Source organism: Gossypium raimondii, chromosome 11 (genome assembly GCF_025698545.1).
Source record: "Gossypium raimondii isolate GPD5lz chromosome 11, ASM2569854v1, whole genome shotgun sequence".
NCBI lineage: Eukaryota > Viridiplantae > Streptophyta > Magnoliopsida > Malvales > Malvaceae > Gossypium > Gossypium raimondii.
The window spans coordinates 36,829,583-36,856,192 of record NC_068575.1 but is presented as its reverse complement, the minus strand read 5'-3'; the positions used below and the strand labels follow the sequence as shown (position 1 = coordinate 36,856,192).

Below are 26,610 nucleotides of genomic sequence, written 5' to 3'. Positions count from 1 at the left end.
ATTGTACATACCTATATATATAAATAATGTTATTACTGATTTATAAATGTATATACTTATATATGATGTTTAAAATGTGAGTTGGAACTCGAAATATTATAACTAAATATAATGTGAGAAAGGATTTATTAGAAAACTATTGAATATTTATGAAATATGAGATATGTGACTTCAGAATGATTATGAACTGTTACAGCATGTGTATCGAGAAATATGAAAGTGATTAATGGATGATGTCAATCTTTGTGATGGTACATTGATAGTATGAATATATGAATTGATATTATATTATGTGTACGGAAACGATGAAGTGCCCTTGAATGATAAATATGTTTAAAGGAAATGGATTACATGAAATGCCCGGTTGAAGGTATTAATCACTAGGATACGATTGGCATGCCAATAGGGTTAGAATGCGCGCTTGTACGAGATTTTCACTTCGGTGTCCTTGTTTGCACATTTGTGCGCATGTCTACACTTCGGTGCCCCTGTTATGCATCTATGATACCTTTGGTGTGATATAGTTACCTGAGTATCCGAGTCAAGTTACTAGTTCATCGGGCTAAGTGTGAATGGAATTTACAAAATTATTTTAATGTTAGTGGCTAATGTATAGTCAAGATATTTGTAAATGTTAAATGTTAAATGTTAAATGTTAAATGTTAAATGTTCAATGAATTACTTGATCATATGTGAGTATCATTATATTTGTGATTATTCATTAAATATATAAGTTTATATACATATATAAATGAGTTTGGGTTGAATTATTATAGTATAGTAAGCATGTGATGAATCATTTCCAATATTAAGCTTATAAGTGCTTCGTAAATGTATAAAAGGTATGATTAATTTATTCATTTAGCTTTAATCTTCTTTAGTGAAACTAAATAATTCCAGAATGATATGTTTATAGGAAAGTTTGAGACGAATGATGAATTACAAAATGATTATTAGTTAAATGTGAAAGAGATATGTTTAAATGCACTAGCTTGTGGTTGGTTGATGTTTATGCTTAGGTCTTGTGTGTTATGCAAATGAAACGGGTGAGAATAGATACTGAAATGATAAGTTCATAGATGAGACGAAATATGATGAAATGAAAAGGATTGTTGAGTTAAAGGACTTACTTGTAAGGAAGGAATTTACTTATGATATATGTGAGTTTACTTATGTCACAAATAAATACACTAATTCATGAATTGATAACGTAATTAAGCTTATGCTAAGCAAATGGAATGGTAAGTAAGTAAATGAAATGATTCACCGTAATAAGAAAAGGTTGATGATTATGTAATTCAACTTATGAGACCTTATTATGTTATAAATGGAAAGTATTCGGGATGTTAATAAACCTATTCATTTGTGAGTTGATAATTATATAGTTTGATAAATCTTAAGGCATTGGTATAGGTTTATTTATGACTAGGGGTGAGCAAAACTCGATTCGACTCGAAAAAATCGAAAAAAAATTCGAATTTCTAGTTAAACGGATCGAGTTAATCGAGTTATTCGAATCAACTCGAATTTTTTTTCAAATTTCGAGTTCGAATCGAGTTGAGTTTTCGAATTCGAATAACTCGAATAATTCGAATAATTCGAATATCAAGCTATAATATTTTACATTTTTACCCCAAACTCCCAAACCTTTTTACTTTTCCCTCAAAACTTTTACTCCTTCCCACTTTCCCCCCAAAACTTTTATCCCCTCCCCTCTTAACCCCCCAATCTACCCAAAATCCATTTCCCACCAAAATTTTACTCTCCCATTTATTTTTTTTTCAAAATTTTACTCCCAAAAACCCTCAAAATTTTACTCCCTCCCACTTTTCCCCTAAAACTTTTATTCCCTTCTCATCTCACCTCTCATCTATCCCAAACCCTCCCCCCTCCAATTTTTTTTAAATATTTTTCCTCCAAAATTTTACTCCCCCTATTTACTTTCCCTCAAACTTTTATTCCCAAAACTTTTTTATTTTTCCCCTAAACTTTTACTTCTCACCCTTTACTCTCAAATAAAAATCAAAATTATCCAAAAAATCACTAAACATAAATAGTAATAATTTTATTTATATCTACTATTTATATTATTAAATTAAATTTCACATTTTATATTATTTATATTATTGAATTGTTTAGTCATATTGAATATTTATATTAAAATTGAATTATTAATTATGCCATAAAATATTCGTGTTAAAATTTTATATTGGTATCAATTTCACATTTTATTTTTAAAATAACTTTTATTAAAAATTATATTTTTACATTTAATATATTTTTAATTCTAAAATACATAGTGACAAGAATCAAGATAATTGAAACAACTAAGCAAGCAAAGAAGCTAACCAATATATAAAAAATTAATAAATAAATTATGAAGTGATGAAAGTTAATAAAAAATTTGATTAAGGTGGACAAATTTTATTACAATGGGTGACAATGGTTACAAGGACCCAAAATTATTTTTTAAAATTTAACTCGAACAAATATATTCGATTCGATTCGATTCGATTCGATTCGATTCGATTCGATTCGATTCGAATTCCATCTCACTCGACTCGATTCGAGAAAACTTCAAATAAAGTTAGGATGATAAAATGAGATTCGAAAACTCGATTAACTCGAAAATTTTCGATTCGATTCGATTCGATTCGATCGAATGCTCACCCCTATTTATGACTTATAAAGTTCATATTTAAAATGGAATATTATTATTAAAGTTTATACAAGCTTACTAAGCATTCATTTCTTATGTGGTTATCTTTCTCTTACTTTATAGATTATCGGAAGCTCGATCGGGTTGGAAGCTAGTCGGAGATCTATCACACTATCCAATGATTATATCGATAGATTTTGATTTTTTGGTCAAGGTTATAATGGCATGTATAGGAGGACTTATGTCTAGTGTTTAGTTGATGTTTATGGCATGTAATGTTGCCTTGGATTTGTGGTACTTATAGTATTTTGATGCTTTGTTGGTGGTTGTTAATATGGTTAAATTGATGCATGTTTGGAATGATCATATTTGGTATGTTTATAATGTGGCCAAGATGGATTATGCTTTGAGGTAGTCATGAACTATTGGTAATGATATAAATGTAGTCAAATATGGTAAGTTTGGTATGGAAAAAGGTTAGGTGTGATTGATTGATGAATAGATAAATATGCACATGTTTTGATAGGTTTGATGAATTATGATTGAGGTGTCTTTTTGCCATATTGGTTGTATGGACACTTGGTATAAAGATTTGGCCATTTTAGGTATGATTTGGGTATGTTTTAATGTCTTGTGTAATGTGCAAGTGCCTTGTAGGTTCATGTTTTAAAGGGTGAGAGAAATGGCTTGATTTTGGCCATTTTCTTGTCCACAGGGCCTTAGACACCATTTTAGGTATGATTTGGGTATGTTTTAATGTCTTGTGTAATGTGCAAGTGCCTTGTAGGTTCATGTTTTAAAGGGTGAGAGAAATGGCTTGATTTTGGCCATTTTCTTGTCCACAGGGCCTTAGACACAGGCGTGTGTCTCAGCCGTGTGTGACACACGGCCATGTGACACGATCGTGTGTCCTCTATAGGTTTTGAAGGATGCATTTCGAAGGTTACACGGTCTAACACACGGGCGTGTGGCTCGGTCGTGTGACCTAAATTAGAGAGTTGCACAGGCACGAACGCAGGCTCGTACATGGCTGTAATGGCCTAAATTCAAGGTTATCCGAACAATGGTTTCGTAGCCACAAATCCGATTTAAAGAGATATTTATTTTAATATTTTTGCATGAATATTGATATGATAGGAAAATCGTATGAAAATATCGATAGCAAAATTTTACCGATTTAGTGGTTAGTTAGAAAAAGAAATTATTGAAGAAATTGGGTAAAAACAAGGTATCGAGACCTCGATCTCATAAAATCGAGTCAAAAATATTTTTATATATATTTATGAAATGTAAGTAATGTGGTATTAAAATTTCGTTAGAAAATTTTAATGTTTGGGTAGTCAATTAAGTGAAACGGACTAAATTGGAAAATGTGTAAAAGTGGCTAGGATGATTAAATAGCTTAAGTGTCTAATGAGAAAGGATTTAAAAGGCAATTAGACCCAAAACTTATTTGGGCTGGACGGCAAGGGCATGAAATCAGCAAGAAAATGGATGATTTAAGGTCAAAACTGGAATATTGCATAATTAACTAAATAAAATTAGGACTAATGTAGAAATATCTAGATTTCTTGTGATTTCTCTTCATTCTTATCAGCCAAAATGCCATAGGAGGGGTTCTTTAAGCTTGTATTTAATAATTTTTGCACCAAGTGAGTTAATCCTTGCCTTTTTCTTGTAATTTTTTGTGTTTTTAAGACTTTTACAACTAGGTTGTACTATTAAATTCATTAGTTTTTTATTTCATGAATGAAATTGAAAGTCCCCATGGTTGAGTGTTGTAAGTTTATGATGAAATAGCATGAAATTGCAACTTTAATTTGTTTATGAGATGATTTTATTAGGTAATTTCAATAGAAATTGATTTTTATGACCTAATTGTGAAAAGTTGGAATTAAAGTCTAGTGCTGAAATTATGATTCCCAAAGGTTATAAAGTAGTATAAAGTGATAGAATAAAGTGTTAATTGAGAAAAATCAGCTCAATTGAGAGGTTAATTGAGCAGGGACGAAATTCTCATTTATTAAAAGCTTAGGAGGAAAATGGTAATAAACATCTTACAATAAAACTGTTTTGGATAGCAGTAGTAGAATAACTTTGCAAAATCACCATAAATTACGGAAATCGAATTAAAGGATGAACAAAATATATAATTAAATCTTATTGAGTCTAGTTTCTCATAGAAGAAATGGTGTAAGTAATGGAATTGTAAATAATGAGATATAATAAATTTTGTGAGACAAGTTCAGAATGAATTCGGGTTCCCCTATTCTGACTTTGAAAATTCATTAAAAATTGGATAAAAATAATTAGGGGTTAAAATTTACAAGTTTAAATTATTAATGAGTTTTTTTTCAATAGAAACAAATGGAAACATCATCCAAATATTTTACTAAGAGATGATTAATTTTTAGCAAAGAAAGGTCGAAGCTGTTAGACAGCAGAACAGGGGTAAGTTTGAAGATTTTACTGTACTTATTGGCTAAACCAAAAATTATGAAAACTTTATGGTAGAAAGGTATTTGAGTCTAGTTTCAAAAACACCAAGCAATTTTTAATTTGGAATTCTGTAGCTTGAGATATAAATACTTTAGTGACTACGGCTCAAGTAGACAGCTTTGAGTGAACTATAAATGATAGTGGAATTATAGAGAATGTTACATATGAACATGAAATGTATTAAATTGATGATTAAATTTATTTATTTAGATCCATAAATTTTAAATACGAAGCTAGATCGAGGAAAGGAAAAGTTCTGGATTAGTAGATTTTTGTATATGAACGAGTATCGAGGTAAGTTCGTGTAACCTGAATTATATTCTTAAATGCTTGAAATGTATGTTATTGATGTGAATATGATTTAAATGTTCATTGTATGAAAATTGATGAGACATTGATATATTTGATAAAAAAGGGAAGAAATCCCGGTTGAGTGAAAGAAAAATTTGATGGATCTTAAAAAGAAATTGACAGTTAAAAAAGATCTAGTCTGGACGGGTGATTCTATCCTGATATAGCCCTCTCGAAGAATATGTGTAAAATGGATTTAGCCCAGACGGGTAATCCGAATTAGGGTTTGAATTTAGCCTGGACTAGTAATTCAGATCCAAGTTCATTAGAGTAAATTGTCGTTGCAGGGGATTTAGCCTGGACTGGTAATCCTGCTGTAAGGATGAGGTTCGCGGGAGTGTGCTCTCTGAAATGAAAATGTGTGCACATGAATATGAATTAACAGACTCGGAATAGTACGCTAAAAGTGTACCTCTGAAAATCTATCAAAATTCTGAGAAATTCAACGGGATAAAAATGAGAAATAATAAGGGTAATAGAAAACATGGAATTGGTGAGCTCATCAATCATTAATCTTTGTATTGAACTTATATGATGCTATTTGATTAATGTTTTGGTTGAGTTTGTGTGTGATAGGTAAATGATAGATTGAATGGATGTATGAATATTTATTGTATTGTATTGAAAATATTAGGTAAGTATAATTCTTGTTACATGAGCTTACTAAGCACAACATGCTTACCCTGTTTCCTTTTTCCCTGATTCGTAGTATTAAGAGCTCGGAGGTCGGATTCGGTCGGAGACACATCATACTATCAACTTCAACATATTGGTATATCAAGAAACTTTATTTTGGAAATCAATGGCGTGTATAAGTTGATAAAGTAAATGTTAATGTGAAATGAATGTAAAGTTAGCCATTGATATGGCTATCAAATCCTGGTTTTGGTATGTGATGAGGTTATCTTATGGATATGTGTAAATCTATTTTGAAAATATGTTGAATTGGATTGGTTGATTTGGTTTGATATCGATGTATGTTTTGGGTTTCGGAGGCCCATCTAAGGGATGTCATAATATGTTTCAATGAAAGAATAGTATTTAACTCGTAATAACGGAAAAATTAATTCGGAAAACTCCGGTAAAGCCTCGTACCCTATTCCGGCGACGAATATAAGTAGGGGGTGTTACAATGCCTGTGTGTCCCTAATTCAATTGTTACACAGCCTGAGACACGGGCGTGTATCTCAGTCGTATAAGTCACACGACCGTGTGACCCCTATAGTTTTAATTTTTCTAAATTTTTCTTTAAGGTTTCATATGTTTTCGATTTAGTCCCGAATCGTTTCTAAAGTGTTTCGAAGGCCCGATGGCTCGAAGAAGGGACAATATGCATGTGTTTGTTTGTATTATGCTATGTTTTATGAATTAAATGAATGTTTTAAATTAAGTTTTTATAGTAATGCTCCGTAACCCTATTCTGATGACGGATACGGGTTAGAGATGTTACATATTTTATACATCATCATTCTCTCATTTTTCCACTACATTCTTATTATTATATTGGTTTAGCATTAATCAAACTTAACTATAATAACTCGACCAAATTATACCTATCTAATCCTTGTAAAGACGATCTCACTCATTACTTTATTACTTGTTCGAACTGTATACTTGCACGACTTGCATATCAGCTGTGCAACCAACAGTGTGTTACAAGGTGCAAGGGAGTATTGTCCTGGAGTAAGGGTTAAGACAAGGGGACCCATTGAGCCCATATATTTTCCTTATTTTTTTAGAAGATTTTTTGACTTTATTAAAGATGGCAATAAGGAAGGGGACAATTGGTGGTGCTAAATTGTGTCGTAATAGACCCAAGGTTACCCATTTATTTTTTTACAGATGATAGTATTATCTTTGGTAATGTCACAATGGAGACGACTTTGCACTAAAAAGTATCATTGTTGAATACTCTGTTGTTTCGAGTTAATGTACTAATTTTGTTAGATCCTCCATTTATTTAAGCAATAATGTTATGCCAAATGAGTGTGATCGGGTTACCAGTGCTCTCAGGGTTACGATGTATTAATAATCCTGAAAAATATTTGACCCAGTACCCTGTAATGTGATCCAACCCGATTCAATTTTTCTATTTCCTAAAATAAAATTTAATATCTACATGTTAAATCATTTTCTCACTCCAATTTTACCCCTGTAAATTTTTAACGATTTTACCCCCGATTTTGACGATTTTACCCCCAATAAAATTTATAGAAAATTTGATCAATGTCACAACTCAACATATTCACTATGACTAAATTATTTATTTTTATTTTTGGGCTTCAAAACAGTCCAAAAGCATAAACTCATTTCATCATTTTTTAAGTAATCATATATAGGATTGCAAATTTCCATTTCATTTTCTTTTCCATTTCCATTTTTGGAAACCTACATTCATTTCCAAATGATTTCATTTCTCTATTTCAGAGAAAACCATAATCATTCCTAAATGTTTCTCATTTCTCTTTTTCTATTCATTTAGTTCATTTCTATTCAAACACGCAATTTATTTCTAGTTTCAACAAGCTAGCGGAGGGACCAATTGGACATATGAAGTTGAGGCTCAAATGATATATAATTAAGTTTTGGCTTTTTGTCTATTAATTATAAACTCATTTAGTCACGAAGTCATTTCACTATAGTATCATGACTAAGCTCTCCCCAATGACATACCATTACGAAAGTAACTATTTAGTGCTCGTCCAATGACCTTGCATAAGTGTGTTACCCTCATAGGATATCATTGGTCTCTTTGGGATAATATCCTTCCAATATGATCCTATTCTATCTCATGGTAACCATTACATCTTCCTTCATGAAAAGTCAATCGTTATTAATTAGTGATTAAGTCATCCGTCACAAAGACGGACGACCTGTGGTCACGTTTACTTTTCATCAACCATGTAGTGCCAATGAGAATATATCATTTACCCATGTTGTGGGCTATGAATTCCACTGTTGTTAATGATGCTACATACTACAAAAGTCATACACCCAACGGACCAGCTTTCGGTTCCTTATCTATTTGAACTCAAGCTTTTACTTACATCAAAGTGAATGAGTCACGCAAACATAGTCTGCCATCCACTCAGGATTTAGGTATGCTACACTATGAATGTCACAAGTGAATAAATCCATAAACGGATTCAAGATCTATTCTACTTGGGTCCTATCCAATGTATTGTCAGTCCAGTCAGTCACATCTATGTCTCTATCTTCTGGAAGTCATCGAACTAACATACTAATAGGCAAATAAATCCATAGACTTGATAAATGACATATTAGTCTTTCAATCTTCTAATTAGATTAATGACATGTTTAGGTTCGCCTACTGATACAAGTTGTCCTTTCATACTACGGTCCGACCACATAATACCGCTTAGTATTAGTTAAACATTAGACAATCAATGAGCAACCTTTGCTTCCATTTTGCTTTGCATGCAAAAATCATGTGAAGACAATATACAAAGTATAATGTAATTCATGAATAATTTTATTAACCAAACTGTTCGAAAAAATTACAAGTGTACTTAGACAAAAATACTACAATCGGGGCACCAAATCTAACAGCAAGTCCATGACTGGGTATGTATGTGTTTTAAATTGTTGTATCCGCATAGATGTTACTTTGAGTAAAGCATAGAATTAACTATTTTTAGGTACATTTCGCGAAATAGAAGTCCGCAAGATAGTCCACAATGGAACTGTTCGCAAGAGAGTCCGCCATGTAGTAGTTCGCGGAATAGTTCGCCATGTAGGTATTAAGCATGTTGTAGGTTATGTGAGCATTGTGTCCGCGAAAACAATATACTTAATATTAGTTCAAGTAATTGATGGTAACATCTTGTAGCTTTAGTTGTCGATTGGACTGGGCAAAGGATGTTACACCTTGGCACACGCAAAAATAGTTAAAAGGGGAAGGCTCTAGTTGCCCTTTAAAGATTCTTAGAAAAGAAATAAGATTGTTGAAAAGATTCCTACTGATAACTTTACTGACTCATCTGTTGAGTCAAGTTTTGCTTCTGATCCCAGTTTTGAAAATGATGTTCCTTTGAAGGAAATTGTTGCAACCAAGGCTCGTTCCAATAGGCTAAATTTTACATTAACGACCCAACACAAAAACAAAAAAAAAATTAAAGTAATTTGGAGTTCCCTCCATATTGGTTAAAGCTACAACAAAAAAAATCAGAGAATGATGCCTTGTTAAAGAAAAAGGAACTAACCTACCTCACTTTTGATTACTCCAACTGGTATCTAGCTCTAATTACAAAGGGTTTCATAGAGGAGTAAAACATTGATAATGCAAGCTTTACTAAACATGAGATTGATACCATCCTTAATAACAATGGGCTCTCTAGCTTTGTCACATTTGTCAAGCCTTATGTAAGTCAAGTGGTGTTGGATATCTATGTCAATTTAATAAAAAGCGTCACAAAAGATAATAGCAAGCTCATTCAGAAAGTTTATGTTCGTGGAAGGTGGCACAATTTCAATCCAGTGCTCATTAGGAAGGCTCTTAACTACTATAGTTAGAACATAGTGGAGTTGGAGAAATCACTAGACATAATTGCTTTTGTTGTTACTAATAATTACCACCATACATGGCCTGATAAGGGAGGCATTCAAGCTTCTTTTTTTACCACTACCTATGCAGCCTTATTTGGCATAACTACTAGAAATTAGGTATCAAACAGCTAGAGGGATGCAGTTGGGCAAAGACAGCAGCCCTGATAAGAAAAGTGGTGAAGATGTTGGAATTTGATTTAGGGCAGCTTATGTTTGATCAAATGGTAAGTCATGCTAAAAAGGTACAAGCTAGACATCTTTTACCATTTCCCTTTTTGATTTTTCAAGTACTTATTACACAAGATCCAAGGCTAGTAAAGGTCACTGAACAATGTAAAAGAGCAGTTCTTGAACTCAAGTTCTCTTCCAAGTGGCTTAAAGTAAAGCATGTCACCACAGATGCATTTGAACAGCATGTTGAAGAAGAAACAGAACCTGACCGTAGTGGAAGCTAAAGTGCCTACTCTGTTGGCACCTTGAGCAACATTTTTGGATTCAATAAGAGGATGATTGATCATTTGACTTTCTCTACTGAATCTCATCATCGAATTATTTCCAAGCTCAAGGTCGAAATCACAATGATCCAACATATATGAGATAGAGAGATTGCCTTGAGGAATGATCTCCAATGCTTTTGATCCTTACAAAATTGTTTGCTCAGTCTAGTAATCTTGTACTCCTGATTGGATGGATTAACTTTTATCATCATATTCTTCAACACTTGTTTAGCCTTGGTCCAATCCAGATAGTAAAGACTTATAGAATTTTGATTGGCAATTGTCTTGAGCAAAACGGAGGAGTATAATGGAAGCTGGTAGCTAAATGTATAGTGGAAGTTGTATGTTTATGTGCAAGTAATTTTGTCGATAGTGAAATATCTTGATTTGCTTTTATGATGTTTGCTGATGATGATGCTGATTTTTTTTATGTGTGTGTGTATGTATGTGTGTGTGGTTGCTTTTGAAGATGTTTTGAGCTATAAAACAAACTTATGAATATTTGATTACATTACTTTGGTGCACTGTACTTATCCACAACTTACTTAGATATAACTTCAATATTTTGATTGTTAATGCAAATTCTACAAAAAGCATTTATAGTCGATTTAAGTGGTTATGTTCTAAGTTAAGTATATTAGAGTAAGGATTGTGCTGGGGGAAGCTATGGTTGTTTCTAGTGATTAGCTTTCTATGTTGTTTGATTTTGTTCAAAAAATTGCCAAAGGGAGAGATTGTTGAGAAAAGTTATGGAGGAGCATTCTAAATGGCACTCGGCCGCTACCATTCATCCTTGCAACAGTGCAACAAAACTTACCACATTTGGTGTTGGCAATTTATTGAAATAAATTTTTTTAAGCTATTAACTATGTTGATATTCTGAAGATATGAAAGGCCAATTATCGAAACCAATTTGTTTATTTGTGAATATTGGATTGGATTGAAAATTTATGACCCTTGGATTATGGAGAATTATTTGGATTAAATTGAAGTTACCTTGAAGACTGAATCTCCATCAGATCACGTTTTATTGGACTTTGTTAGTATATTATTTTTGCTATATTGTAGTTCTTGATTTTAAGGGGTTGCATTGTATTTAATCACAAGTATGTTAGCAAGTCAAATATATTTTACGAGGCTTGTATAGGTTATGTATAAGAGCATCTTGAGAGCACTTTATTTGTTCATCGAGGAGCTGATTGTGTGAGTGCATTTAAAGTTTAAACAGTTTATGTCTACAGTCTAAATTTTCAAGGGGAATTTAGAGGTAAGTGTTATAGTCTTTAGATACAAATGTGAGATCTCTATACTTGTGGTGTAATAAAGTGTGATTCACTTGTATTATGGATTAAAGATAATGAAATTACTTTTTGAGTTAGGCTCCATAGATATAGGGAAATCGAATTGTATAAACAAACCTTGGTAATTTTTGTTGTTCTGTTTGCGTAGTTTTCCCAATGCTAACTGTGATGACCACTACAATTAGACACTTCCATTCAACTTAGACAATTCAAACAATTAACGACTTTAAATCCCAACAAATTATATTAATATCATACAGTTTTCCGTTTCCTATCCTACCATGAGTACCTTATGTGTAGATTGGAAGGTAAGAAAAAAAAAATGTGTCTGCATAGCTTCATCTTGAATAGGGACAAAGACTTGAAGCCACAAAGGAATTTTCCAAATGATTGTCGAAGAAAATCTAGGACAACGAAAGAACAATCCATGACCATGATACTATCTCAACAGCAAAAGAAGTGCCTAAAGGCTAGCCTGGTCTAGCTTGCCACCTTCACTTCACAAATCACCTAAGAAAATAATATAATATGACATTAAAATAGACGAGTAAAAGCTTAGCTGAGCTACACTGCGCTTCGCTGTCCCCTAAAATAAAGACTCAACCTGAAACCTTCCATTAAAAAGCATATATATTATTCTCTCAACTTTATTGTTCCAAGCATTGATTCAAGGAAAAGAATGCAAAGTGTAATGTGTTTGTGATTAATGGTTAATATATTATGTTTATTGAAATGTCACTAATGCAATTATTATTGTTAACATTTAACGCTGCTGATATGGGAAGTGTGGGGAGGAAGGAGGAGAGCATGCTGGATGGCCTTGGGAAGGGTACATTTTGGGAACAGAATAGAGTTTTATTATTATATGGCAAGAGAATTTGGGGAGTGATTAGGAGGCATGGAATGTGAATGGATTGTATTGGGGGGCTGGGGATGATGGTGGTGGGTCTGATGATGGGCTGATGGCTGATGGCGATGCATGCCAGCAGCTTTACTCTCTCTCTCTCTCTTTAACCCAAATGGCACGCCTGCCTACTTGCCTGCTCCCACTAAAACCACCTACTATATTGCTAACATTTTACATTCTCTCTCTCGCTTTCCGTGCCTTTCTGAATGAAAAGCTATCCCACTAAACCCAATTGGTGATATTGCCCTTGTTTATCTTTGCTTTCTCCATCTCTTTCATCTTTTGTCAGTCCCAAATTCTATGCCTAAAAACACCAGCTAGCAGCTACTCCATTCCACTTTCGAAGTTTTTACCGAAACCCCTCCCCCCATATTGGTCAATTCCCCCATGAATATAAAAGAAAACAAAGCAGCCCCTAGAAGAATAAAGCTACTATAAACTCTCCCCCGCTTACTTACTTAGATTCCCAACACCTTCCTTTCTACCCTTTACTTTTTCAAGGGTTTTGTTTTATTCATGAGTACCCTTATATACAATAACTATAGTAATTTAAAAAAAAAAAACCCAACTAGTAAAAAGCTCTCCCATGCTGTTAGTACAAAGCTCTCCACCCTTCCAATCCCAAATCCAATAGCCTCAATCCAAAGTTTATTTATGTTGGTCTTTGGGTTGTTTAATTTGGTGTTAGATGGATACCTTGTTTAGACTCGTGAGCCTCCAATCATCGGATCAATCTTTCAACTCTAGTAGAACTTCTAGCAGCTCTAGATCCTCTAAACAAAACTTTCACATTCACTACCAACAAGAGGACCAAGAATGCTTCAACTGTTTCATGGATGAAGATGACTACTCTTCGTCTTCTTCTCAACATTGTTATCCTTATCATCATCATCAACCCCACCTTTCTTCCACCACAAAAAACACTTCCACCGCCACCGCTCACCATGTTTTTCGAACCTCTGGCTCTGATTTCTCTACTTTCTCCCTTGCTTGGGACCTAAACTTTGATTTCTCCGGTAAGTGGGCTACCGATATCCTCCTCGAAACAGCAACCGCTATTTCTGACAGAAACGGTGGACGTGTCCAACAACTCATGTGGATGCTCAATGAACTTAGCTCACCTTACGGTGACACCGAGCAAAAGCTGGCTTCTTACTTTCTTCAAGCCTTGTTTCGCCGCATTACCGACACTGGTGAGCGTTGCTATCGAACGTTAGACACAGTATCTGATAAAACCCGTTCATTCGAATCAACAAGAAAGATGGTATTGAAGTTTCAAGAGGTAAGTCCTTGGACTACTTTTGGTCACGTAGCTTGTAATGGTGCAGTCATGGAAGCTTTCGAAGGCGAAAGAAAATTACATATAATAGATATCAGCAACACTTATTGCACCCAATGGCCTACATTGCTTGAAGCCCTAGCTACCCGCACCGACGAAACCCCAAATTTAAGGCTAACCACTATCGTTCCTAGCAAAAAAGGTGGGGTTTCGGGAGTTTCAGTTAAAAAAGTAATGAAAGAAATAGGAAACAGAATGGTAAAGTTTGCTAGGCTTATGGGAGTTCCCTTTAAATTCAAAGTGATACATCATCCCGGCGATTTATGTGACTTAGATTTATCAGAACTTGATATTAACGAAGATGAAGCGTTAGCCATCAACTTTGTTGGCACATTACATTCCATCACAGCCGTTGATAATCGTAGGGATCTTGTGATATCGAATTTCAGGAGATTGCAACCAAGGATAATCACGGTGATCGAAGAAGAAGCTGATCTTGACGTTGGGGTTGACGGGTTGGAGTTCGTTAAAGGTTTTCACGAATGTTTAAGATGGTTTAGGGTTTACTTTGAAGCCTTAGATGATTGTTTTGAGAGAACAAGCAATGTAAGGTTGATGCTGGAACAAGCAGCTGGTCGAGCCATAATTGATTTGGTGGCTTGTTCGCCGTCCATGTCCATTGAGATGCGGGAGCCAGCGACCCGCTGGTCCTGGCGGTTTAAAGCAAGTGGATTTAACCCCGTGGTTCTGAGTGATGAAGTGTGCGATGATGTACGCGCCTTGTTGAGAAGGTACAAGGAAGGTTGGTCAATGGCACAGTGTCCTGACGCCGGAATATTCTTGTCTTGGAAAGACCAACCGGTGGTTTGGGCCAGTGCATGGCGGCCTTGACGAGGGCAATATATGTGTTTTTCCTTTGAGTGCATGGAGGGATTCAAATGCGTGCTATGTTTTTCTCGGACGTGTAATGAGATTTGTTAAAGGGAGATAGAAGGAAGTGGGGGTGCCCAGAATTTGCTTTTTGATTTGGGTAAATTGAGTTTCAGTAATTATAATCAATCTTTGTTTTAATTATTTTGTGTATGAAAGTCAAATAAAATATATTATGGTGTTTGGTTCTGATCAATTTCTTTTCTCATTTCTATATTATATATTAGTTTTAAATGAGTTTATAATATAATAAGTTATTAAAATTAAATTTATATTTTTTATTATTATTAAAATTATTAAGATATCATATATTTACTAATTTATTATATAAAAAAAATAACACTTGTTATGCCATGACTACGTATACCCAGTAAAGCATGATGAGAAAGGTCACGTGAGAAGCATATGAGAGGCAACCATAAAAGGTCTCCAACAATCCTTACCCACCGCTCATCATCGGAGTGCCAACTTCAGGGTTTTCTTTGGAAAACCTTTCACCCCAATAACCCAAAAGTAAAATCAAGCATTAACATATAATAACATAATCTGTTATATATTTACTCTTTATCTTTATTAAGTTTATTTTTATCTCATATTTTCAACATATATTATATAATACTAGAAATCCTATTACATGCACATGCATGTGGAAATCACAAATTTAAAACACAGATGTTTGTTTAAAAGTAACATATAACGGTTTGGAACCGTTAATCATAATAACATATAAAATATATACGATATTAAAATAAAAAAAGTTAAATTAAATTATGAGTAAAATAAAATTCATCAAATAAATCATACTAAATGCATTATATTTATTTGCTAATGAAGATAATAAATTATGAATAGTAAAATTAAAATGTATAAAATAATACATGGAGGTCCTAATTATTAAAATGGGGTTGGTATATTTTGGGTTTAAAAGGGATAATTGATTATATTAAATAAAAAGATTTGATTAAATTAATAAGTGTTAAATTTAATGATAAAATATATTGTAATAGAGGAGCTCAAATATTATTTAAAATGGTCACTACCAAAATTTGCAATTATTTACAAAAATATTTAAAAGAAAAATATAGGTCCTTCTATATCTAGTTTGGGGCCTCAGAATATTAGAACGGCCACTAGTTAAGAGGGGTTGGGTTGTTCCAATTATGAGGAATCTTAAAAGATGTTTAGTCATAAGTGGCATACCCCTGCCACGCTTTGTGTTGGTGTGGCCCGACCATTTCTCTCTAGTGTCTACTTTCTTTTTTTTCTTTTTATTATTTTTCAAACGACCTACTTTCTTTTATTTGAGTAGAACTTTTCTCCTACTCTCTACGATTTCATTTCCATTTATTTTGAAAATGAAAATCAATAAGGGGGAGAAATAAGAAGGCGAGGTGGCAATTCATCTTGATAGGGTAAATAGTCGTTGTATTTTAATGGTTGGTACGGTGATAAGAGTGGTTGAGAGGAAGAAAGGAACGAATGCTAGAAGGGTTTATATACATGGAATAAAGGGTTCGTCATGCGTCAAGACCTTACTAGTGGCAAAGTCGCATCTTGTCTCTTGCTAGAGGTGATAATGTGATATTATAAAGTAGTGATATGACATCTTAAGACGGTTTAATAATCAATGCACAAGACATTTTATACACTCTTGACATAAGTAATTTATGAAGGAAATTCGTCAGGCACGAGATTCTTTCAGAAATAATTCAATGCTAAAAGTCTATTTAGTATGAGATTCGTCTAAAAACGTCACCTGTAATTATTTTTGAAGGTGGTATAACAATTAGTATATTTTCATCATCTATTCATCTTTAGTTACAAGTTAAAAATTTATTAGTTATTCACTTAAGTGGCGAAAATTCAAGTGATTTCATGTACATATGGTATGATCCACCAATGTGAAAAATTAACCTAATAACAATAAATTGTAAAAACTCAAATGAAAGTTAAAAGTTAATATTGCATAATTAATAATTTTAAAATAAGTATATGGAATTATTTGATATGGAATAAGAGCTGACCATTGAATTAATAAAAAAAATATCACAATAATTTAGTTTTTCTCTTTTGTTACATAAACTCTTACGTGGGTTTGGTTAGGTGAAAACGTGGAGGGATGGAAAGAAGGAACAAAAAAGTGGAAAGAAAATAGGAAAGAAGATCATTTTTCATCCTAATATATAAAAATCAATCCTTCCAAATTGGAATGATGAGAGGAGAGAAAATGAAATAGATGTATATATTAGTTCAAAATTATGTATTTTTCAATTATTTTATTTTATTTTCTTTCATTTTTCAACTATATCAAGTAATGGATGGAAAGAAAATTGTTTTTTCTTTCAATTTTTCCATCTTTTCTATCAAGCGAACTTATGGTTTCGTCTTTCTATTTTTCCACCCTTTCAATTTTTCATCTTTCCAATTCTCTTTCCACTCTACCACATAAAGCCTTAATAATAGAGGCTATAAAGTTTTAATTAGTTTCTATATTGTAACCTTAATAGGTAGATGAAAGATTAGTTTATATGTGACTAACTTTTAATCCAGTACATTCGCTCAAGTAAATGGATACACAAATAGGACTTAACTTGCTTTTAAAGTAAATAGTTTAATGATCTCAATTGAGCCACTTGATTTTAGGCTTAATTGGATCCATAATATGAGCTAAAATCTTATATTCTTTCACTTGGACCAATGTGATAAAACATAAACTTTAACATAAACATTTAGCAGATAGAAAAGTATAATATTTTATCATATCATAATGATTTGACAACATGAGTTTTGATAGTTATATGTAGTTTAAGTCACATACTTCCTTTTATATACTATAAAATCACAACACAATATAATAGGGATTTAAGTAACATACATATCACATTCGGGTCATAACAATATCTTATAAAGTTTTTTTTTGTTTTAAATAATTTCAAATAAATTATGTGCACACGATCATAATAAACATGAAATATATCAAAACACAATAATTGAATTTAGAGTATCACATTTTATAAATACCATCAATCAATACAATCAAGATCCATATATTCTTTAAATGTTTTTTAGGGTAAGTTTTAATTAACATATTTACACTATTATTAGGAAGGTAAATTTTGATCAACTTATCAATCATATGGATGATCAAAGGAGTGATCAAAATTTACCTAGTATTAAAATGATTTTTAACGATTTAATTTAATTAATAGGCATAATTTTATTGTTGGACAATTTAATTAATTGAGCCAACATATGTGAATGATCTTTAAGTAAGAGCTAATGCTTAATTAAAAATCATGGGCTTAGTGTCCACAACATAAGCCAAGGAATTTTCCCTAATTATGTGTTGAAAGGATCACATAAGTCCAATTAAGGACCGACGAAAAAGAGAAAAAAATACCAAGAACCACTATCTCTTGCTTCTCTTGTACCCTTCCTCAAGAGACTGTCAAATTTTACTTTTAATCAATCATAATTTAGTTAAATTCAGGAAGATTGTAAGATTGAGTTAATTGACTTGGACAAAAAGCTTTAATAGGCCAAGAAGCTTTCACCATAGCTGACTGCCTTAGATCCCTTACCTCAATTTTTTTTTTTAATCATGTAGAAGATATTGGATATTGGTTGAATCAAGTCTTGTTAAGTGATTACAGAGGTGAATTTTTCATTGAAGAAGAAAGATCATCTAGCTAGCACTGAGTAAACCCCGCAACCTTTGAAAGTTCTTAGCTCTTGTCCGTGTGGACTGCATTAGAGGCAGAACACTTGGGCTGCTCATGATTTTACAGAATCTTAGAGGATCCATTCGAGATAGATTTCGTTTTCATCAAATCATTAAGATTAAAGTATGACCTACTTCAATTTATGTTTAATATGCTTAAGATATTGTTATGTTTAGATCAACGCTTTCATTATCTTGTTTAACATGTTTTCGATTCTATATTCATGATGATAATAAATTATTTTCGTTGCGTTTTATGGATATATATGATATATGGTAAGAATCTATGCTTGCCTCATGAATCTGCTTGTTAATAAAAATTTTGAAATTTACAGTAAACAATCTCTTAGCTCATCCGAAAATAAAAATTCAAAATCATATGAACAAATAAACTAGCCACATTCTATGAACTAATTATCCAAAGTAACTCAAAACATTATTGATAATAATGATCCATCATCTGTACATTTTGATCTCTCCTTTTTAAATAAATTTGTTTTCTTGTAGTGGTGCAAGTCAGGAAAGTCAAACAATTTGATTGGTACAAGACAAGCTAGTTAGGAATTAAATTATTATATTTACAAATGATACAATTTGTTTTCCTTTTTTCTTTTACTGTACATTTTGATTTTCTACATTTACAGAGTTTGATCTGTTAGGGAAGATTGAACATATAGAAAAGTTTCTTCCCCTTTGTTGATAAGCCTTGAGAATCAGAGTGAACACTAAAAACACCATGGAAATGGAAAGGGATAGTACAGACGCCCACTGCCAAAGAAGGGATGACCTGAATGGCTTGCATTGATTCAGGGAAATCTCAGAGAACGTGTTTTTCACCATGGTACATTCCGTCAAGCTCTGCAGATCAGGATATACATCAAGCATTGACTCAATAGTATAGCTATATGCCAATGCCTTGTTGGAAGCATCCTCTGTAAGGAATTTCCCATTCTCTAAGCATGCTTCAGTTGAATTCTGTTTGTAACAGGTGAACTTTGAAATGATCTGCAAATGAATAGTACAAAACTCATAGCATTTTATCAAGATTTTCATGTCTTGAGGAACAAGTAATCTTTGCTTACGTCTGGTATTTTACCGATAGGGATGGCATCTTTAGCACAGTCTCCAGGTTCATAGTTGAAGTCTGGTGCTCCGGAGAACGGGTCACATATCATCTTGAATCCGAGCATTTCGAAATTTTCTTCGCTCAGCCCCATAGTTGTACACACCTCAGTTATTTTTGAGTTCAACTACAACATATAGAGAAATACATTGACAAATAGTTTAGACTGATGTTTCTCATTTCTGCAATGGAAAATACTAATAAATTTCGTACCTTCCCTATGAAATCATGGATGGTGGAGCCGATCTCGGTCAAAATTTTCTCTGATTTTCTTGAACTCATGCAGGGTAACAATGAGCTTAAACTGTTGTTGTAGGGTTCTTGCACAAAATCTTCAAAAGTTGAACAAGTATCTTCAGCAAAACTGCATAGCCGCAATGGAGAGATTCTTAAAACATCTTACGAAGTTTGCAAGGAAATGCAAGACTGGGAAAGGAAATGACTTTCATATTGTTTACGTACATGTGAAGGAAAAAATCAAAACCGGTCAAAACCCAGCACAGAGCTGTTAAGATCCAGCAGAAAACAATTATGCTGAAAATGCAAAGAGAAAGATTATAAACACAAGGCAAAGGGTTTAAATCTTTACAACATAAGTTGAAGGAGAAAGTAAGAAATGTCCTTACAAGATAAGCCCAGGCTGCCAATGTAGAAGGAACAGAACTGAGCCAAAGCAGCAATCCATTAGTCTAAATCAAATTAATTGTGATTATATAATTTTTAAGATTGATAAACATTCAGACTGCTACATGTCAAGTGCAGAAATTAAGCACAACTCACCTAGTGCAGCAACCAACAACAGCAAGTTAACACTGGCAATCCCAAGATGTGCTATGTATCTATGACAACGGAAAAAAAAAAGAATGTAAGAGTTGTAGACTGTAAAACACATGGTTTGAAGACATAATAGAGAAAGAAGCTCCTGCCTAGAAATTGGATGCTTACGGAACTTGAATCGCCACATCGAGTGAATGTTCATGATTCCTAACGAAATTGCGAATCATTCGGGATTCCCTTCCGAGTCTATGAGTTGTCACGTTCAATCTCGATGACGTCTTTTGATCATAAGGAAGCAGAAGGTACTGCATTCTTGTCATTTTGGTAATTAATCTTCGGATGGATTGGGTAACCTCATGTCCAGCTTTTACAAGTGTGTTCTTCAGTTTCTTTGTTCTGTGCTGAGAGATCTGGTTTGCTGCAATGACGAAGCTGGCAGCAATTCTTCGGGTTGAATCACATGCAAAAAGTAACAATTTTATTAGTAACATGTTCATATATGTATTTCTATGGAAAACAAGCAAAGATTGATGAGCTTACATGGCGAACAACGTTAAGAGTAGGAACAATATAAACAGCAGCAAAAAGTAACGATCCGAATGGACAGTAAGCCAAGAAGAAGAAGATTCATTGCTGGCTATTGAGTTCTTGAAAATCATGAAAATCCCCAGATATACTCCACACAAGGTCCAAACACCCGCCATTGCATACCCATGAATTCCTGTAAATGCCGTTGACTGTAACATCATTAAAAACCAAAAAAAGCTTTCCTTCAATAAAATGACAAAAAGGCAAAAAAGGAAAATGGAAAAACAAAGAACTCACAGCCCAGTAATGCTTATTGGTAACATTAAAGACATCATTGTAGTGTTTCAAGTGTCGAAGAGGATCGGGTCTCATGATGATACGTTCATGAACAGGTATTGATCCAAAAACCAACTTTGGTGAAAAGATGGAAGAGAAGACGAGTAGGAAAACAAATGAAACAAGGGGTCCATTTGGTTTGGACATGACATTAAAGAGGTCGGATTATAGGTGTTTGGTTAGAAGAATGAAGAGAAGAAAAGGGTGGAAACATGAAATTAACTAAAAAGGAAAGATAAAATTTGCATCAACAACTTTGGGAAGAAGAAGAAAGAAAGATAAGTTGCTTGAATGTCGGACTTGGAGAGTAAGGTAAGAATCACTTGTGGTTATTAGTGAAAGGAAAGAATATGTTTTAGAGCAACGAATCAAGAGCCGAAATTTCTGTGCCATTTTTTTGACTACCTTCCTGCTTTATTTTTCCTCCCTTGCAGTTCATCCTAAGCAATTTTCATAAGTTAATTTTGGATTATTCTTATTTTATACTTATTCAAATTTAGATTATAATTAAAGCCGATGAAGATAATCCTACATGGATGATTTAATTTCACACAAACATTTTGAAATTTTACCCTACTTTCTTTTAACATTTAAATCTCCAAAACTCATCTTCATTAATTATTTTTGTATATTCGAATGAATAATAAATATTTTAAATAGTTAGATTGCATGGAATGTAGACATGATCATAGATTAGATTGAATCATGTTTGGGTCGAATCAATATAAAATTTTAAGTCCATTTTTTAAGTTCAGATCTAGTTCAAAAATGGCCTTAAAATTCTACCAAGTCTAGCCCAAATTAAAAATTTTAAACCCGACCGCCCATATTAATTTTTTTAGACTATTTTTATATAAAAATAAATTTTAAAAAATATAATACAGTAAATACAATAAAAAATTAAAATACATGTTTCTCAACAAATTGAAAATACATTTAAAAAAAGTTTTTTTACTTAGATAACACTAACATAGTTGCAACTTAGCAAGCAAATGCCTCTAAAATAGTAGCAAACTTAACAATAAAATAAGAGCTATACAATATCAATATAATAACAATAAAATAGAAGTAATATAATAATGAAATTGTAGCAAATAAGCAAAACAGTTGATTCGGGCCAAGCCCAAGACCAAAAAATCTACTCAAGGCCCAACCCATTTCAAGAACAGGTCTTATTTTTTTGTCTAAGCTCATTTTTCATACTTATATTTTTGTCCAAACCCTCTCATTTTTTAGGCAGACCTTCGAACTTGAGTGAGTAGCTCGATCTATAATCAAGTCTAGTAAAATGTACTAAAACTCATTTTTTTTTAAAATATTCATTTATTTAATATTATGTCTAATCTACAAAATATAAGTCATCCCATAAAAAAAGGGAGGAAATTATTAGTATAGGTATGATTATAAAATTATAATAAATTAAATAATTATTAAAAAAAGATGGTTACTTTATGGAACCAAATAATCACCAAAATCAATTAGGGGTTGAAACAGAAGTGTCAATCAGACGCCAATTATAGAGCGTAGTAATAATTTGAATCATATAAATAAGCAAGATTGATTTTAGATTTGGTAAGCTTGTTTTTAAGTTCTTCCCATAAACACCCCATCGGCCTAAGCACTAAAATTTTATATCCCTCGTCTTTTCATAATTTACTTCCTCTTACAACAATTAACTAATTATTTCATACCCAAATTTTATAAAATTATTACAAAACTCATATATTATTACCAACACATTCATATATATCCTAATTATATAATTAGCTAATTTCACATCCTAATCTATCATGTATTCTTTTTCAATGTAAAGCATTCATTGTGAAAGGTACTTAGAGAAAGATCTTATTTTCTTCTTTTTTTTATTATTAATTTTTTAAAATTTTAAAATTTTACTTGCAATAAATTGATTTAAATTTATTTATAATATCAATAATAAAATAATAAAATTATAATTATAATATATTTTAATTGATACATACAATTAAATTTGTGCATTGTCAAATAAAAAAATCAATTATTATCATATATATATGTATGATATATAATTAAATAGAATAATATTCGATATTAATAGCGCCTTAGGCATCACATTCAACAGTGCATTTCGTGTTGGAAAAATTGTAATTTATGGGAAATTTGAGGTATATTCTCAATAGGCAAAGGTGGAGAGTTGGATTATAAAATTATGATTTCATATTCTACTTCATGAGGCCTTTACAACGGTATATTATATGCTCAAAATGGTTGAGTGATGAATGATAAATTGATGCTGAAAGTAAGCTACTTGGAAATATTTGTTGAGGAAAAGAAAAGCTTAGATCCCACATTAGTTAAATACTAAGTGTGAAATGTGTATATATATGAGAACTCTCTTAAAAGGTGATTTAATGACTAAATTTGGAACACTACCTCGTGCACAGACCTGTCGAGATTGGGGCGCACCCACACGATGTGGGAGACATAAAATGTTTGGACCGGTCGAGCCCAAAATGGGCCATCCTGTGGATATTTTAGCCTAACATAAAATTATTTTTCCTCAGCAGACATACAGAATCTGTTTATAAAAGGACATTTATCTTATTTGATTCCAATGATTTATTGGCTCCTTTAATGGCAACTATTGTGGAAATTTCCAAAATTCCATCATACTAAATGCCTATAAAAGGCTATGAATTCTGATGAATTTTTCCACACTCATACTCTCTCACACCGAATTTATTTTGCTCTCAAATTTCTTCTTTTCCTCTCTATATTTTTCCACATTCTGGTGATAGAAAAAAGCAACATTTGTTCGTTGATCGCTGCAGAGATGCTACTGTTTTGATCATTGTGTTGTTGTATCCTGGGAGACATTCGACCAATGTTTCTCCAAGTATCGTAGGAGCGGCTAAATCTGTCTTAAGGAAACTGTGTTAAACAAACCTCAATGTTTAATAAATCTCTATTCTTCTTTTCAATTTCAACTTTTTGTTATGATTTTTATTGGTTCACGTATTTGACAATTTAAATATAAATTATTATATTTATATTTTATTTTATATATATAAATAATATAAATAATTGTTTATTTATATTTACATATTTTGTTCGCTAACGTGTTTTGTCCAACAATCTTAAGATAGATTATTTTATTTTGCAATTCTCTAATCCGAGGCGAACGAGACAGCAAGTAGAAAAATTTTGAAAATAAATTTTTAAATTAAAATAAAATCTATTTCGAGATTAATTTCCGCCGTTCAACAAATTTTATTTTTTATTTTGTTTTTATTTCTAAACGAATATTAAAATTAAATAAAATCTTTGAGCTTTACTTCCATCGTTTAATGATTTTTTTCGATTTTGTTTCTAAATTAAAAGTGAATAAAATTTGTTTCGGGATTTCTTCCTCCGTTCAATGAATTTTATTCCAATTTTGATTTTATTTCCAAAATGAGTATTAAAATTAAAATAAAATCCGTTTCAAGATTTATTCCTATCATTCAATGGATTTTATTCTTTTTTATTTTATTTCCAAATGAGAAATTAAAGTTAAATAAAATCATTTGGGATTTATTCCCATTGTTCAACGGATTTTATTACATTTTGATTTTGTTGCCAAAACAAGAAATTAAAATTAAATAAAATCAAATCTGGGTTTATTCACGCCATTTAACAAGATTTTATTCGATTTTATTTTGTTTCTAAATTAGAATTAAATTAAATTAAATCATTTGAGATTTATTCCGCTGCTTTAACAAGATTTTATTCAATTTTATTTTGTTTCCAAATTAGAATTAAATTAAATAAAATTTGTTTGAGATTTATTCACGTCGTTTAACAAATTTTTTATTTTATTTTGTTTCAAATTAGAATTAAATTAAATAAAATTTGTTTGAGATTTATTACTTGCTGTTTAACAAGATTTTATTCGATATTGTTTTGTTTCCAAACAAAGACTTAATCAAATAATTCTATTTCGGGATATATTCCCGTCATTTAACATATTCTATTTTGATTTGGTTATATAATTTTGTTTCGGGATTTAATCCTGTCGTTTAACAAATTTGATTTTGATTTTGTTTTAGAATTTTAATTCTACCGTTAAACAAATTAAAGGGAAAATTTTTTGTTTATGGTGGCCTTAATTGTGGCTTTAAATTATGAATTAAAAAAAATTATCAACGGTGAATTAAAAAGATAATACGAGAATGCATGTCTAGGATTGGTTCTTTGAAAGACTTGGTATTTAAACGTGCCGAGTGCACCGCCTCTCTTTTAGGGTTACCTACATGGTGCATTATTTTATTGTATTTTTTATTAGACCATATAAACTTTTGTTTCGGGCTTTATTAAATTCCTGCCGTCTAACAAAAGTTGATAAATTTTCTAATTTTAGTTTTGTTTCTTAACAGAAAAATGGAGACTTCCACCAATTCAATCAATTCGCAATCTGAAACTTTGGTTCAAACGCAATCTTCGATCCAAAACTCATTGTTGCCGATGGTGGCTGTTGTAAGCCACAACGAGAAACCTGCAAAATTCTCACGACAGAACTTCAAGACTTGGCAACAGAAAATGTTGTTTTATTTTACCATGTTGAACTTGACCAAATTTTTGAAAAATGACCCTCTTACTATTAAAAAGGGTGAGGTAGATGAAGTTATCATTTTCACTGCTGTTGAAGCTTAGAAACATTCTGATTTCCTATGCCAAAACTACATCCTAAGAATGTTGCTTCTTTTTCTATTTATATGCTTCAGTCATTTAATTTATGGCATAGTAGGCTCGGACATGTTAATTATGATACTTTACATATATTAATTAACTTAGAGCACATTCATTCGTTTCACAATAATTATAATTATAAATGTAAAACATGTGTTGAGGCAAAAATTAACAAGGTCAAAACCACTTGATCTAATACATAGCAAAGCTTGTGACCTTTGTTCAAATGACAGGAAGGAATACATATTTTTATTACCTTCATTGCTACGTAATTTTCTTAAAAGCAAAGACGAAGCTATAGAGAAATTTATTCTCTATAAACAAGAAGTTGAAAACCAACTTAATAAAAAGATCAAGTGATCGTGGTGGTGGATATGTTGAATCATTTGAATACTGTACACAACATGACATTATTCATAAAGTAACAAC

General features: G+C 32.1%; 2 protein-coding genes across 2 annotated transcripts; one reads left to right on the top strand and one right to left on the bottom strand.

Annotated features, from left to right (window-relative positions):
* Positions 1-13,044: 13,044 nt before the first annotated feature.
* Positions 13,045-15,185, top strand: LOC105804032 (protein SHORT-ROOT). Its single transcript, XM_012636514.2, has one exon. The coding sequence runs from the start codon at positions 13,469-13,471 to the stop codon at positions 14,948-14,950; it is 1,482 nt and encodes a 493-aa protein (XP_012491968.2). The 5' UTR covers positions 13,045-13,468; the 3' UTR covers positions 14,951-15,185.
* Positions 15,186-19,211: 4,026 nt separating this feature from the next.
* Positions 19,212-21,816, bottom strand: LOC105804031 (uncharacterized). Its single transcript, XM_012636512.2, has 9 exons — positions 21,436-21,816; positions 21,151-21,347; positions 20,779-21,054; positions 20,614-20,672; positions 20,460-20,496; positions 20,296-20,367; positions 20,047-20,197; positions 19,793-19,960; positions 19,212-19,715 (listed from the first exon to the last, which is right to left on the bottom strand). Exons 1-9 carry the CDS (start codon positions 21,619-21,621, stop codon positions 19,323-19,325), a joined length of 1,539 nt encoding a protein of 512 aa, XP_012491966.1. The 5' UTR covers positions 21,622-21,816; the 3' UTR covers positions 19,212-19,322.
* Between the last annotated feature and the right edge of the window lie 4,794 nt (positions 21,817-26,610).

Bases quoted from the DNA above. Each gene is read 5' to 3' on its own strand.
- LOC105804032 (XM_012636514.2), top strand. From the start codon at position 13,469: ATGGATACCTTGTTTAGACTCGTGAGCCTCCAATCATCGGATCAATCT.
- LOC105804031 (XM_012636512.2), bottom strand. From the start codon at position 21,621: ATGTCCAAACCAAATGGACCCCTTGTTTCATTTGTTTTCCTACTCGTC. The intron at 21,348-21,435 runs GTGAGTTCTTTG...ATGATGTTACAG, and splicing joins CCAATAAGCATTACTGGGCT to TCAACGGCATTTACAGGAAT. The intron at 20,673-20,778 runs GTAAGCATCCAA...CCGTTGTCATAG, and splicing joins GATGTGGCGATTCAAGTTCC to ATACATAGCACATCTTGGGA.